This window comes from Aphelocoma coerulescens, chromosome 17 (genome assembly GCF_041296385.1).
Source record: "Aphelocoma coerulescens isolate FSJ_1873_10779 chromosome 17, UR_Acoe_1.0, whole genome shotgun sequence".
NCBI classification, from domain to species: Eukaryota; Metazoa; Chordata; class Aves; order Passeriformes; family Corvidae; genus Aphelocoma; species Aphelocoma coerulescens.
In genome coordinates this window covers 1,978,740-1,995,046 of record NC_091030.1, presented here as the reverse complement: position 1 = coordinate 1,995,046, position 16,307 = coordinate 1,978,740, and the positions used below count along the sequence as shown (strand labels likewise).

Below are 16,307 nucleotides of genomic sequence, written 5' to 3'. Positions count from 1 at the left end.
ATCTAAAATGCTCCAGGAACGATCTTAATTTGAAAACGAGATCTGGAGGGAAAGCAGGGCTCAGGAGGACTCAGATCCCAGGGCACCACGGTGTCCCTTGCTGAGCAGTGGCGTTGTTTCCTCCCACCCCAGTACGGTGATTTCTTCACCCAGACCCTGCACGCAGAGCCCATCACTGGAAATATTCTCCCTCAGCAGCACCACCATCCTCCAGCCCCAGCAGCCCCTGGTTATTGACAGAGCCATGCTCAAAGCATGATGAATGCAGCAACACTTGGCATATCCAGGCACTTCATGGGGACTAATGAATAAATTTACATAACGGGCCCACGAGCTGATCCGAGCACCAGTCACCTCTTACCCCCGGTGATGCCCTCCTGATTTTTGCTGTTTTTCTTTTATATATTCCCTGTATTCTTTACACACATATTTGTAGCTTTGTAGCCTGTTACTGCATCTTAGCTCCAGCATTTTCCTAAGCACAAAGACAAAAATTCCAGGATCCCTGTGCGATTCTGGTTCTCCTTAGAAACCAAGGTTGAGACCAACTCTTTGAGACAATATTTTTATAAACAGGGTTTAGTCCTCATCTGAGGGAGGAGGATTTAGAAGGTGCTAGAGATGGGGGGATTACTTCACTGAGTGTGGTTCTAATTGGGAGCTCTTGTCAGATACGCTCATTTGCAAAACCTGTGAAGATTGTACACGCTTTATGCGGGGTGTGCATCTTCGGCATTTTCCACCTGACGAATTGTGCACCTCAGGATCCTCATATAAAGAGGTAACCCCTTTTTATCACCCTGACTGTGTCTGGCTCGTGTTTCTGGAACCAGAAAAAAGAGCATCAGTTTCTGGTGGCTCTGCCAGGACAGGCTGGAGCCTCTCGATAGCTTCTGGGACGAAGAACCAACCCGCCCCACGCCCCACTCTGCCAGCATCACAGGCACAGGCTGAGTGGGCCCTCAGTGTCCCACATCGCCCCAAGGCCAGTGGGAGCTCCAGGGGGAACACAACCTGCTCAAAGGTCTGAGCAAGAGAGCCCAGAGCAGAGGCTGCCCCAGCAGCACCACCCCAGATGCAGAACGGCTGAACCAACCCAGTTCGTGCCAAATCCACGCTGCAGAGAGACACAGCTCCTGCCACGGCCCAGCCTGGCTCTGAACCAGTCCCAGCCTGGCACTGGACTGGTCCCAGCTGCACAAAGCCAGGTCTAGGCCGTGTGGCCCCTGAGCAGCATTCCCCCCCACCAGCAAGCAGATTCTTCCTAATTTCATGGTCTGGAAAATGCTCTGCCCATGCTTGAGGGATCTCTGAGCTGTTTGCACTGGGTTGGACTGAGAACCTGGTCACAACACTGGACTCCCATCCTGAGGAAAACAGTTGGGTTACTCCATTTTAACACATTCCCAGACCATGCTGAAGCTTGGAATTAGCAGGAGGTGCTGGAAAAAAGGTTCTTCCCCATCACCAGCTTCCCTAAATTGCTCCTTGGACACTTTTGAGCACAAACAGGCCATAGCTGAGACAAACCTGCAGCTCCCAGAAGAGCCTGGCTGGAGTCATTGTTCCAAAGCTTTTGTGCTGCTGAGGCAGCTTATGATTGAAGAATTTCACCCTCCTGATGATTCAGCCTCTTTGCTCCGAGCATAAATCACCTCCCAGATAAAGCTTTGCTAGAAAGCTTTCATGGGCCCCAATTAAAAGGAAAAGTCTCTGGAAGAATAAACAGTGGATCAGCAAGGAAAAAACGGGCTGAGATTTGTGAACTTGCTTTTTCCTTGCCCTCCCAATTCCTCAGTTTATCACAAGACAGGAAGTGAATATTTACAAGGTGGATTTCCCAATGCAAAGGCTGTGCTGAAATCTTTGATGCTGTGACTTTCTAAATCTGTAGGAAAGCTGGATCTGGACCACCTCTAAAGTCACCTCCATCCTTTGGGATTGACTGAATAATCCCTCACAACAAACCCCTCGCTTTGGGCAGACCTGAGCCAAACCATCAAACCCAAATCCCTCTTTCCTGAACGTTTCTTGACACCAAACTCCTCAGTTTGCCTGATGCCACCACAGACCAACTTCTTCGGCCTCCAATCTGCTTTCAGGACAGAGCTAACCCTCCCAGATTTCAATTAATGCTGCACTGGTGAAGCACATCTCACCCAGTGACTGATCCCTGCAAACGAAAACCCTGACTCTCCTCCACACCCCACAGCCCAGGGGCAGCAGGGAGAGGGGAGTGGTAACAAAGCCCTGTGGATGCAGGACAATCAATCCAGCACCGTTTTGTGGCAGGAAACGAATGGGCCATTAAGGAAGAAGTTGTAACCTCAACCTTCCTGGAATGGTTCTCAGTCCCAGACTGCCTGGCAGCAGAGGGATTTCGGTCCCAGCAGGGCTGGCTGCTCCAACGCCAGCAAGGGAGGGGTTTGTACAAGCAGGGGGACAAACCTACCCCAAGCAGAGGCAGCCTGTGGTGGTGGCACACATGGGAAGGGGGGAAGGAAGGGCTCGGCTAAGCCTGAGAGACAGCAGCTTTTACAGAATCCCAGATTTGGGTTGGAAGGGACCTGAAAGCCCATCCAGTGCCACCCCTGCCATGGGCAGGGACACCTCCCACTGTCCCAGGCTGCTCCAAGCCCCAATGGCCAGCCTGGCCTTGGGCACTGCCAGGGATCCAGGGGCAGCCACAGCATCTCTGGGCACCCTGTGCCAGGGCCTGCCCACCCTCCCAGGGAACAATTCCTTCCCAATATCCCATCCATCCCTGGCCTCTGGCAGTGGGAAGCCATTCCCTGTGTCCTGTCCCTCCATGCCTTGTCCCCAGTCCCTCTGCAGCTCTCCTGGAACCCCTTTAGGCTCTGAAAGGGGCTCTGAGGTATCCACACAACCTTTTCTGTGTCTTCTTCTGTGTCCATAGGGGAGGTGCTCTAATCCCCTTCCCAAATTCGTGGCCTCCTCTGGACCTGCTCCCACAGTTCCATGTCCTTGTTATGTTGGGGACACCAAAACTGTGTGGTTTTCCCTGCTTTCATGAGTTAGCAGGAGAAAAAGCTCCAGCCTTTTTTCTTACTAATGCTTAATCCCAGTTTACACAGACCACATCTTGCCTGCCGTGGTCCCACAGCCTTTTGCAAATCTTAATTAAGCAAAAGATTAAAAGTAGGTCCAGAGCTCAGCTCTGATGAGTATCCTGCATCAGGGGAATGCTGCTCTCCTTGAGGAGTCCAGAGCCTGGGGCTGGCAGGAAAACTTTTCCTGATAAAATTTTCCTGCCAAAAAACCATTTTCCTCAGCAGGGGAGAACTCAGGTGGTGAATCAGAGCTCCCTGAACAAGGAATAACCTCTGACATTGCCTCTCTAAGTCTGAGCACGTGTTCACTTACTCTAACAGTTCTGGATTCAAGAGGAAACATCTTCCAGCTTCTTCCCAGCCTGGGTCCAGCAGGGATCAGGTTGGTTCAGGCAGCATCCCTGTGCAGCTGCTGAGCTGCCTGGAGCTGCCTGGATTCCAACTCCAGAGGAGTGGCCAGGATGAGGGAGCTGATTCTCCCCCTCTACTCTGCTCTTGTGGAACCCCACTTGGGGTTCTGTGTCCAGCTCTGGGGTCCTCAGCACCAGGAGGACCTGGAGCTGCTGGAACAAGTCCAGAGGAGGCCACAGAGATGTTCCCAGGGCTGGAGCCCCTCTGCTCTTGAAGCCAGGCTGGGAGAGCTGGGGGTGCTCACCTGGAGAGGAGAAGGCTCCAGGGAGAGCTCAGAGCCCCTTGCAGAGGCTCAGAGCCTAAAGGAGCTTATGAAAAGGAGGGAGAGGGACTATTTATATGGGTAGAGTAACAGAACAAGGGGTAATGATTTTAAACTGAAGGAAAGCAGAGTTAGATGGGATCTTGGGAAGGAATTGTTCCCTGGCAGGGTGGGCAGGCCCTGGCACAGGGTGACCAGAGCAGCTGTGGCTGCCCCTGGATCCCTGGCAGTGCCCAAGGCCAGGCTGGACATTGGGGCTTGGAGCAGCCTGGGACAGTGGGAGGTGTCCCTGCCCACGGCAGGGGTGGGATGGGATGATCTTTAAGGTCCCTTCCAACCCAAACCATTCTGTAATTCCACAACTTCACTGCTGTTTCCTGGGCACAGCCTGACAACGCATCCACAAACACCCCATGGAGGATTTTCAGTCACTGCTGCAGCATAATCTGGGCTTTTGTCTCCTTTTTCAGTTTGATGAACTTGGAATAGGCACAGACAACACCAAACCAACAAACAAGTGGCCAGAAACCAGCACATGACTGAAGCTGTGAAAAAGCTGAGGACTGCACAAGAGAGGATCTTCCCCACCCACAGCTTCTCTCAGTTTCCAACCTGCAAAAGCACAGCCAGGTTCTCAGCCAGCAGAGCAGCACAGGGAGGGGGTGACAGCACTCAGGGACAAGGGACAGGGAGTTACTTCTGCTGAGTGTCCCGTGGCACAGCACAAACCACTCACCCTCCACCAGAACGTCCAGAGCCCCTCAGATCTGCCAGATCCCAGCATCAAACCCTAAGCTGAGGTCTCAGACACAACAAATCCAACCCTGCAGGTGCTCCAGGCACCTGTTCCCAATCAGATTAATGGGTATCTGGAATGCAACTCCAACAGCTTCAAAGCAACCCCCAAAATCAATACCCCCATGGTAAGCTCGGGGTTCTGCGTGTGGTACCAGAGGCAGGGTGGGAGAAGATGATCTCATACACCACATATTGATTAATCAATCCCAGCCAGGATGCTAATGGGCTCTTCTTACAACACTTGGCACCAGCAGGAAGGAGCAGGAATGCTGAATGAGGAGGTGAGAAACTGCTGGTGCAGGGAAGCTTCAGGGTGAGGGGAGAAATGTAACGATGAAATCTTCTAGAGATGGATTTAAGTGGTCAGAGACTGGGAATAGATGGAGGAACTGAGCAGCAGAGGGAGAAGGGAATAAATCAGATTTATTGGCTCCAAACACAGCAGAATTGTACCTGGCAATTGCTGTGGCTGAGGATAATCCTTTCCTGCTGCTACAAAAAACCCTCCCAGGAAGGACTGAAAGGGCCCAGCATGGGTCTGGAGTCTGTGAGGAAGAACACTGAGCACAGCATCATCCCTCCAGCCAGAGAAATGGGCTGAGGGCATCAGGAATGCCTGACTTTGGGATTTTCCCACAGAAACTACACCCTCAAAGGAGAGCATTGCACTGCCTGGAAGCCAGCAGAGGCTGGGTGGCATTGTCTGGCTCTTTGTCAAACTGGGAAGAGCAAAACTGGCCAGCCAAGAGGTTGTGACACTCGTGGTCCTGCCTTGCAGGAGGCAGGGAAATTCAGCCTGGTGCATCCTCTGTGCAGCCCACAGAGTCACACCAGGGGTGAAGGTGAGTGACAGAGCTCTGTAAAACTGGACTGGACTAACCAAAACCAGTCCTGGAGCTCAGAATCACAAGTTTGATCAACAAAGGCTACACCCATTAGGAGAGGAAACCTCCAGGTAGAGAATATTAAGGAGTTGCTGCTTTTGCCACCCAGTTTTGTACAGTTTGGATTTTCTGTGGGGCACTATGAGAACCTGCTCCTACTCACCCAGCAGAGCACAGGAGCACCTTGGGGTGACACCAACACTGGCACCACCCCAGTGCCACCACACATCCCATCTGCAGCCTCAAAGCACCACAGATTCAACCAGAAACAGCCCCTCAGGAAAACAGGAACAATCCTCCTGAAAACCAGGGGAGCAGGAGGTGAAAACCACGCAAACTAAATTAATTTCTTCTCTCAGAACCATCTTTTCCCAACCAACACCCCCCAGCCCCAGCAGAGGACTCACATTGTAGAGGATGTCAGTCCAGCCCTCCATGGTGATGCACTGGAAGACCGTGAGCACGGCGAAGAGGATGTTGTCAAAGTTGGTGATGCCGTAGTTGGGGCCCTGCCAGTACTCCCTGCACGTGGTCCCGCTCTCACACTGCCTGGCAGGAGGCTCCTCTCCACAGGGAAAATCTCCCACCTCCTCACCTGCAGAGAGGGAAGAGAAGTTACTGACTGGAACCATCCTGAAAATTACTGAAACCGTCCTGAGAAGTTCCTGACTGGAACCATCCTGAGAAGTTCCTGATTTGAACCATCCTGAGAAGTTCCTGCCTGGAATCATCCTGAAAATTACTGAAACTGTCCTGATTTGAACCATCCCGAGAAGCTCCTGACTGGAACCATCCTGAGAAGTTCCTGACTGGAACCGTCCTGAAAATTACTGAAACCATCCTGAGTAGTTCCTGATTTGAGCTGTCCTGAGAAGTTCCTGATTTGAACCATCCTGAGAAGTTCCTGATTTGAACCATCCTGAAAATTACTGAAACCATCCTGGGTAGTTCCTGATTTGAACCATCCTGAGAAGTTCCTGATTTGAACCATCCTGAAAATTACTGAAACCATCCTGGGTAGTTCCTGATTTGAACCATCCTGAGAAGTTTCTGGTTGGAATAATCCTGAAAACTACTGAAACCATCCTGAGAAGTTCCTCATTAGAACCATCCCGAGAAGTTCCTGCCTGGTGCTGCTGCATCCTCCTGGCACCACTGCAAGGATTAAATGCACATTTTGGGTTTCTTTGTGCCACTATGGACGTGGAAAAGTTTCCACATTGCTGGGCTGTGAGAGATGGGTTAGTGCAGGGTGGAGCAGAGCCATCCCTGAAGCACCCAAAATTCACAGTTTGCCATCTCACATCGTGGAATTGTTTAGGTTGGAAAGGACCTCCAAGCTCAGCAAGTGACACCATCAGTGCAGCACCACTAACCCATGTCCCCAGGTGCCCCATCCACACGTTTTTGAGCACTTCCAGGGATGGGGACTCCACCCTGGGCAGCTCCTTCCAGTGCCTGACCACCCCTTCAGTGAGGAAATTTCCCCAAATCTCCAGTCTAAACCTCCCCTGGTGCAACTTGAAGCCATTTCCTGTCATCCTGCCACCTGTTAGCTGGGAGAAGAGGCTTCCAAACTGCAAATAATTCCTGGCTCATGACAGTTCAAAACATCTGAGGGGCCTGGAAATGCTGTAAGAGCAGCACAAAAATACCACACACACACAAAAAAGCCCCAAAAACACCACAAAAAATAAAACCAAGAGCATGGTAAAAGCAGGGCTTTGGGAATGGGACACACCTCAAACACCCCAAAGTGCTAAATATTGGCTCTATAACATGTAATCAAAAGGGCACCTTCTGCACCAGTGCAAATTTTGGGGTGTGGACTGCCCCAAAATTGCCCAGGCTCCACATTTTTGCTCCAAATGCAGCACACGTGGCAGGGAAAAAATCCTTGTGGGATGGTGCTTCTCTGCTGAGTTTCATTGCAGACCCAGAGGAGGCCAAGGTGGATAAAGCTGCCAGGGAAGGACAACCAGGGACGGCCAGGAGGGTGCCCAGCATCTTCCAGGCAGCTTGGAAAACTCCAGCACTGGGTTTTTGGAGTAAACAAATATCCCAAGTCATAGCCTGTTTGGAGAGCTGTGATTGGGGAAGGATTAAAGGGTTTTTAAAGGGTTTTTAAAGGGACACGTTATGGTAATGGAGCAGCAAACGGCACAAAATCCAATTCACTGGGGGAAAAGCAGCAGCAGCCCTAACGAGAATTAGGAATAATCATTCCACAGAGCAGAGGCTGCAGGAGGAAAACAAAATTGTCACTGTGGAGCAGGATCGAAGTGTGCGTGGATTTATATAAATATATATGGGACACTTCCCTGTTGACTCAACGCCTTGGTGCAGGGCAAAGCTCCAGCTCCCATATGGGTCACCACAGGCTCTCATGAGGGCTTGGTGAGAGAAGAAAATGCCAAAGTTGGCTCCTGCAGACCGTTTGTGGAAGGAGGATCCAGTTTCATCTTGGTTTGGCCTTTTGCTGCCAGGGAATTCTCTGAAAACACAGTGCACATCCACCACAAAGGGGTGGGAGGGGGGGATTTTTTCCTTTTTAAAGCAGTGACCAAAACCGGCCCTTACTCCTCATGGCTGGAAAGAGGAATCTCAAGGAAAAATGGGAAATAAATGTGATGCCTTTTCTCCTGGAGTAGCACTTGGGCTGGGTCAGGTGCTTCAAAATAATCCAGTGTCAGCAGAACAGGACAGCAAGGAGGGTGCAGGGAGAGGGAAACAAGACTGGAGCATGCACTGATGCTGAGTTTTGCCCAATTCCCATTAAAATAATGACATGTTTCCAGCTTAGAACACTCAGGCTGAGGGGGGAAAGGCCTTGAATAACCTTTTGGCCATATTTTGGTGCCAGTTTGGTGCCCTGACCTACCCAGGCTATTGACTCAGCAGAGCAACACTCGGTGTTGACACCTCTGCTCGGTGCCCTTCACGATGCCCAGCTGGTACCTCTCGTGCAGCTCTTGACTCCAGGAAAAATCCCAGGGGTTTGCTCACTTTGGGGATTTGGAACAGCAAGAAGCACGAGCAGCTTTCCCTCCTCCCATTTCCCGGCCGCTGCCAGAGGCATCTCTTTAATGAGTTCACATTTCCCTGCTCAGGCCGGTTCGGAGCCCGTGGTCTCTGCCTGGGCTCCTTAATGCACCTCTGTGGGGATGAGGAGCACTTTAGGTTTTAAAAAGCTTTGTGGCTGCTCTGCTGCTCTGCTCCCTGGGGATGCAGTGCCAGGAAGCCTCCCCCAGTCTCCTTTCCAGAAACACCATTTCCCACCCAGCAGCTGGAATGGATCCCCATAACTCACCCAAACCCAGCTCAGCAGCCCCGGAGCACGGAGTGAGCAGGGCACAGGCACTTTCCCCCTCCTGGTGAGGGGATTTGGGAGCTGAGCCACAGCTCCCACCGAGCTGGCAGCTGCTGCCATGCAGAGAAATGCAGCACAGGCAGCAGAGCTTCAGCTGCGCTCCCAATTCCGGGCTGGAATGCACCCAGCCAGCAAGAGGCGCTTACACACGACATCACCCACGACAAAAACCTGTCCTTGGTCCCCAAAACCTGGCATGGAGACCTCTTGGTCACCACTGATGGCAGAGATGAGTCTGCAGGGAGCACGCAGTCTTCGCAGGGAGCTAAGTCCATCACTTTGGGGGTGATGTTTCACTTTTGCACTAGCGAGGTTCTGGGGGAGAGAAGAAAATCCTCCCTGCTGCGGGTGTCAGCCGTGAGGGAGAGCCTCGGGCTCTGGCTGCAGCTGCCTCCTGCACACAGAGGATGCACAAACATCCCCCACCCCGTCTGCAGTTTAACAGACCTGGAAATGCTCCTAGGAAACCCCGACCTGCTCAGGATTTTATCCTCCCCACCACCTCAGCACGAACTCCGCTGCTTCCTCCACACCAATATTGTCACCACTGTCCCTGTCCCCCTGTCCTCACTGCTGCAGCCCCTCGCAGGGGCCACACTACCCACAAAGAGGCTTTTTCCTCCTACAAATCCAGTCCAAAACCTCATTTCCTCCAGGAATCGCTGGGATTTTCTCACCAGCCGTAACTCCCGACTGTCCTTCACGACCTGCGTTATGTTTTTCCAGCATTCCATAGGAACTCGAGCAAGAATTCCCTTTGCAAATCTCTGTGTACACTGAGTGTATTAAAGTGTTCCCATCAGAAAGCTCAGAGATTTGGCAGGGACGTTGTTTTATCACCACTGGATTGCACGGAAATAAATCAATATTAAGACCTATTAGCGATAATGAGTGAAAATAGAAGGCTGTGTTTAAAGAAAGTCAATTGCACCTTAAAATGCAATGGTTTGGAGACAAGAACAGTATTTTTATGTGTGTTATCAGAAAATAAACATATTAACACTCCTATAAAGGAATGGGGTGGAACGAGATGATGTTTAAGGTCCCTCCCAGCCCAAACCATTCCATGATTCCATGATTTGACACAGCTGTTCCCAGCTGAGAATCTCTGGGATCATCCTTCTCCACCTCCATTTTAAGGGGTTTATCGCTCAGTCACAGGCACACACATCATTCACTCTCCAGTGCCCAATTTCCCTTCTCTGAAGGTCATTTTTATCCTTTCTCCATCAAAGGACTCCTTGCCTCCCATCTATCATCCTTTTATTTTTTGGTTGCTCCCAGACTTTTTGATCTTTTACTATTCCACACCAAAGTTTGCCCAGAAACCTTCCCAGGAAACTCCGGGCGCATAAAGCAGAACCCAATGAAAATGCACACAGACAATTAAGAATAAAATCAAACAACAGGAATTTGGTTCTGGGCTTCTGCTGTGAAAGTTCTTAGGGCCTCCTATCCCAAAACAATTTTTCATCTCACTCTTGGGCAGACTGGGAGCAGCCCAGGGGCATCAGAGAGAGGAGAATCTGTCCCAGTCCATGTAGGGTGGGCACAACATTCTGGTAACGCTCTCAGAATATGTGGCTAAAGAGGGAGAGAAGGCAAGGAATGTGGAAGAGGCCAAAGGAAAAGCAACAGGGAAGCAGGATAGAAAGATCCAAAGGGCAGAGCTCACCTGTCTCGTTGGAAAAGCAGGTTTTATGGAATTTGCCCATGTAGAACTCCAGCCCGATGATGGCAAACATCACGATGGCGAAGAAGAGGAGCAGCCCAATCTGCAGCAAGGGCACCATGGCCTTCATGATGGACTTGAGGACAACCTGCAGGCCTGGGGGGACACAGAAACACCTCAGGGAGGGAAGGAAAACAAGGACACGGGGATGGAGAGAATGTGGGAGAGAGGGGCTGTCCAAGGGACAATTTGGGATTGGCGATAGCGAGCAATGCTGCTCTCCCAGCGTGCTATAAACACATTTCCTGCCATAAGAGCAGGAGAGACAATTGGGGGCTCTCCTTTTCTGGTGGCTTTCCTTCAGGTGACAGATTCAATGGGGTTTTTAAGCTTCAGAGGCACTAAAAGGATTTTTCCTGAAGCTGCCGGAGTCCCAAGACTCAGCCTGGAGCTGAACCAGGGCAATTGTGCACCTTTGAACCCTACCTGGGACTCCTTAGGGCCAAGCAAACCAGCCTGTTGTAGATCAAGTGGATGAAAAGCTCATTCCCTGTTCTCCACAGACATGCTGGAAGTGTCAGCTTTATCCCACCAAATTCCAACAGCGGCTGGACTGAGCGGTAATTAAGAAATTGGTGCTAAATATTGTTATTACCATTATTATCTGACTGTGTTGGAATGGAAGTGAGACCTTAGCAGGAGCTCAAACCTCAGCTAATACAATTATTTATTAAATTAATACAATTTAAATAATACTATTATTTAGCTGCACTGGGGTCTCTTACAGATACTTTCCAAAATAAATTCCAATTTGTGTTTATTCACACAAGGCTCTCTTTGGGAGGAAGGTTAAGGTGTTTCTTGGAGAGATCTGCACTGCAGTGAAAACGTGTCCTGAGAAACTCAGAGTGAGGGCAAAGAGAGAATTTCCCAGCACCTGATGGTGCCACTTAGCTTGAAAGTGGAGGAGGGAAGGAAAACCCCGTGGATGGGTGTGACCCCCCTGTCCCACGGAGTCTGGGGTGCTCAGGAGCTGCCTCTCCCTCCACAACCAGAACAGCCTCGATGCTGTCCCCATCACACCCTGCTCTGCAGGAACAAACCCTGTCCCCAGGGCTCTCCATCATCCACCAGTCCTGACACTCATTTTCAATTAAAGCCAGGCGAGATAAGGTGAGAGAGGCTGGCAGATAACGCCCTGCACACCACAAAAACCCTGCAGTGATGGGCAGCAGCTCCCTCGCTGGCCTGTCCTGAGGGGTGGGGGACCATCCTTGTCCTGCCACCTTGTACAGCACCAGCGAGACCAAGATGGGCACAGACATTTAAAAAAGCATCAAGGTGTCTTTGATGGGAAAAATGCTGAGGGTTTAAAGAGAAGAATATTCCGTGTTTGTGGGTGGTTGCACCTCGAGGTTGTGTATTTACTACAGGAAAAAAAACCAAAACGACCATAAAATGTTCAGCTTTCACCACATCACTAAAAACCTGAGAGCAAATATTGTGGGGCAATGTTGTGCTGGTCCAGGAGATGTCCCCAGGTGGGAAAATGTCCCCCACGCCAGGACAGGGCCAGCTCTGAGGGGCCACCTCAGTTCTGTGACATCCTCAGACTCTCATTGCCACGCCTTGCCCAGGGAAAACATCCAGGAAATATCAGCCAGCAGCATCTCCTTGTTGGAGGTAAACAAATGCCACCTTTCCAAGGATCTCTCCTGGGTGGGAATTCAGATTGAAGCCCTGCCCATGAATGGATCCTGATTTCAGGAAGTTTTGGTGCTGTCATTGTCCCCAGGTTAATGCAGAGGACACCAGAACATCCCACAGTGCTGCAGCTCCTTGCAGCAGCTCCTGCTGGAGGGTAAAAATCTCTTTATTCCACATCCAGAAATGAAACAGCTCCTGGAAGTGATCCCTGGTGGGGGGCAGAGCTGTGACTGTGACAAATAAAAAGGCAGAAACCACGGTGTGGGCACTGGGATGGTTTCAGGGCAGGATGCAGCTCCTCACTGGAGCACTCAGACCCTTCAGGCTCACACATAAAATACCTGAAGTTGAGTTGGGAAGGCCAAATCCCACCTGCTCTTTTCCCTTTATTTTTTCCCCCATATTAAAAGGGTAAAATCCCCGGTAGAAGAAGCTCAGCTGATCAAAACCATCAAAAGATCCAAGCTGAAAAGCCTGAAAGCTGCAAAATTCAGCTCTCAGGTCTTCACACCCCAGAGAATTCATTCACCCCTGAAGGCAAAGGGATCCTAGGACAAATCCCTGCCCCTCACTTGCAGATTTGGGAGCGCGGCGCTGAAATCAGCACAAAATGGGATGAGAGACACCCAGACCCCAAAAAGGGGCAGGAGCCACTGACCCCAAAGAGGCAGGAGAAGAAAATGTGGCTCAGAAAAGCAGTAACACCCCAAATCCACAGAGCACTTGGGCTGTGACACGACGTTGTCACCACACTCACTTGGGATTCCTGACACGAGTTTCAGGGGCCGCAGCACCCGCACGGCTCGCAGGGTCCGCAGGTCAAAATCAGTCCCAGCAGTCGCCAGAATCCTGAAGGGAAAAGGGCAAAAAAATAAATGAGATTAACTGCAAATTCCTCTTTCCAAAGCGTGGGTAAGTGTGGTGTAAAAGCAGCAAATATTGGAGCTGCTTTAGACTTCATTGTGCCTGTACCTGTGATCCCTGAAAACCATCAATTCCCAAAAACTCCGGTGCTGCTGTAGGAAAATCCCCAATCTCTGCCTGTTGATGAGGCCACTGGAACATCATCAGGGCATTGAAGAGCTGCATCCTGTGCCACAGGACAGCTCATCCCAAAAGGAGATGGAGGGAGGGAACTAAACCCCTCAGTTATGCTGGGAATCACCTGCCAGAACTTCCCATAATAAACCCACAAATCCCTCCGTTTGATGTCTTCCCAACACCTGCAGCAGTTTCTGCTCGTGGTTTCCTTCCTCTCCGTGTGTGAAATTAATTTTTGTTTCAAGCATCTCCTTGGAGGAGAACGTGCAGAGAGCAGGGTGTGGGTCTGACACCCACAAAATCCAACCCCCAGAGCAGAAGGAGTCTTAAAAATGGGATGCTCTGCATGGAAAACGAAATGGATTCCCTGGTTTAGGGCACAGCAAGGGAAGAAATATTGTCCCAGTGTCCACAAGGAATAATGGAAACTTGTTTTTCCTCACTTTCCTGATAAGAGGAGCCCCTTTTCCTCACTTTCCTGGTAACAGGAGCTTTTTCCCTCACTTTCTTGCTAACCAGAGACCTTTTTTCCCCATTTTCTTGCTAACAGGAACTCTTTTTACTCAGTCTCCTGATAACAGAAGCTCTTTTCCCTCAGTTTCTTAATAACAGGAGCCCTTTATTCCTCAGTTTCTTGACACCAGGCTGCTGAGCATCCAGCAGCAATCAGCCACCATGAAAACAAATCCAAGGGAAAGCAGAATTTTCCCAACCCAGCTGTATAATTGCACTCTGACCTGCGCAGGATGCCTGCAAACCCAGCAGAGGAGGCCGTGGCAGCGCAGGGAGCACTCCCGGGATAAATCCCTGTCCTTGACTTACTGACTGACTTAGCCCCGCTGCCAAGCCTGGCCTAGGGAAGAGCAGGCTCAGCATTGCTGGGCGGAAAGGGCCAGACTCCATCAGCAGGAGGTGCTGGAGGTCAGGAAAAAAACCTGCTGGGATGTTGGATGGCAGGAGGCAGAAGCAAGCCAGGACCTGAGGAGCTGAGTATTTATTCTATAGGACACCTGTTCCCACATTTTCACGACCTTAAAATTCCCATGACATCAGCTCCATGGATGCAGTTTGAGCACAAGCAACAGGAGCCGCTTTAAACCAAGAACCAGCACATGCAGAGACTTCTAATTTCATCTTCTGCCCCCGTGCCAGAGATTTCATCCTCTGCTCCCTTCCCTCCATCCCCACGGTTTAATTGCTCACTTACAGACCTGTGCAGTGTGGGAGCAACACGGGCAGGGATAATCCTGAACATCCACCTTGGAGGTTGTTCCCCACAGCACAATCAGCCTCCAGAGAGCCAGGATGGATTTGTGCTGTCACCAGGCTCGGGACAAGCTGAGGGGAAGGGTCCTTCATGCTCTTATTTTTGTTTTGAATTCAAAGAGCAAATGGGAGGGAATGGGTGCTGGTAAAGTCTCCAATGGGTTGAAGTTGTCATTCCAGAGCTTTCTTCCTAACAGGCTTGATATCAAATCCAGCCTGTTCCAACTCTGGCAACACACACACTGCCTTTCCCAGGAAAACTCTTGGGTTTGGCCATTTAAGTCATGGATTCCCACATTGTTTTCACTGTCAGCCCCCAGTTAACCTGCACGGGACGCCCCAGAGCCACCATCTCCTGTGGCTGCTCCGTGGATTCCATCCCATGCCAGCCAAATCCCACAGACCACCAGGAGGGCTGAGCTGTCCCTGCTCCCTCTGCCCGTGAATCGGGCACTCTGGGAAAGCAAAACAGCCCAGATGTTGTCTGGAGAGGTAAAAACAGCTGCAGGCTGAACAAAACTGGAAAAAAAAATCATAGAATGGTTTGGGTTTCTCTGGGCACCCTGTGCCAGGGCCTGCCCACCCTCCCAGGGAACAATTCCTGCCCAATATCCCATCCAGCCCTGCCCTCTGGCAGTGGGAAGCCATTCCCTGTGTCCTGTCCCTCCATCCCTTGTCCCCAGTCCCTCTGCAGCTCTCCTGGAGCCCCTTTAGGCCCTGCAAGGGGCTCTGAGCTCTCCCTGGAGCCTTCTCCTCTCCAGGTGAGCACCCCCAGCTCTCCCAGCCCGGCTCCAGCCCTGGAGCAGCTCCGGGGCCTCCTCTGGAGTCTCTCCAGCAGAAACTGAGGTGCTGAGGAACAGCTCTGGGGCTGAACACCCCATGTGAACCTTGCAGACCAACGAGGCAGAGGCTGAGAAAGGCCAGGCTGGGCATCCAGCACTTTCCCTGCTCCAGACAAAGCGGGAAGGGCTGGATCCCGCAGCCTCCTGGCACTCCACGCTCACCCCCACGGCTCTGCAGCCGCAGCCAGGCTGTGCCAGCCGTGGAACCGGGGCACAGGGGGCCCTGAGGCTTTTAAAGAGCGTTGTGGTGTCAGCATCCACCCCAGGAAGCCTCCGGATGTCAGGAAGGACCCAGGGGCAGCAGCTGGAGCACAACAAAGCAGCTCAGAAGCTGTGCCAGGGTGGGGATGGGGCCTTTTCCCCCTACAAAACCAAAATTCCTTTACAGGATTCCAGTGCCCTAAGCTGGAAAAACATCCCAGTGAGGGGGAGACCTTAATTAACATCATCTGGGGCGTTTGCCAAAGTGCCACTTTTACTTTACTTTTTCCCTCCAAAAGCTCATAAAAGCCACTGTGAGTTAGGTCAAGACAAGAGGGAAATGATCCTTAAAAATAAGAGAAATGCAGAGATCAAAGGAGCCAGCTGACAGGCACATCCCAAAATCCTGCTGGAGCATCCCTGGCTCAGCCATCAGCTGAGAACAAAGCAGAGGTGGTGGGGGAGCCAGTGCCAGAAGAGGAAATCAGCTGGGAAAAGTGAAAAAAAAAAATTTAAAAATCAGATTTTAGGTGATGAATGCCTTGATCTGCAGCCATTTTTGTGCCTTGGTGGGTTGTGCACAAACACAGAGATCGGATGTGGTTGGGATGTTGCCACTTCCAAGGGTTTGAATACAACAAAATCAACTCCTCCATGGAAGTTTTCTTTTTTGTGATGGCCAAACACCCAACTTTTCTTGTTCTTATGCTGCTGGGGAGGACCTGGGCACCCATCCTGCCCTCCCTGGTGGCTCAGGACCGTGGCACTCACTCCTGATTTTC

General features: G+C 51.1%; 1 protein-coding gene across 1 annotated transcript in view; it reads right to left on the bottom strand.

Annotated features, from left to right (window-relative positions):
- CACNA1B (calcium voltage-gated channel subunit alpha1 B) overlaps positions 1–16,307 on the bottom strand; it is a 265,893-nt gene that overhangs the window by 158,122 nt on the left and 91,464 nt on the right. Inside the window, exons 4-6 of the mRNA XM_069031456.1 lie at positions 12,933–13,024; positions 10,472–10,624; positions 5,834–6,021 (exon numbers count right to left, since the gene is read on the bottom strand). Of these exons, the coding sequence (XP_068887557.1) occupies positions 5,834–6,021; positions 10,472–10,624; positions 12,933–13,024 (433 nt within the window). The remainder of the gene's footprint in view (positions 1–5,833; positions 6,022–10,471; positions 10,625–12,932; positions 13,025–16,307) is intronic.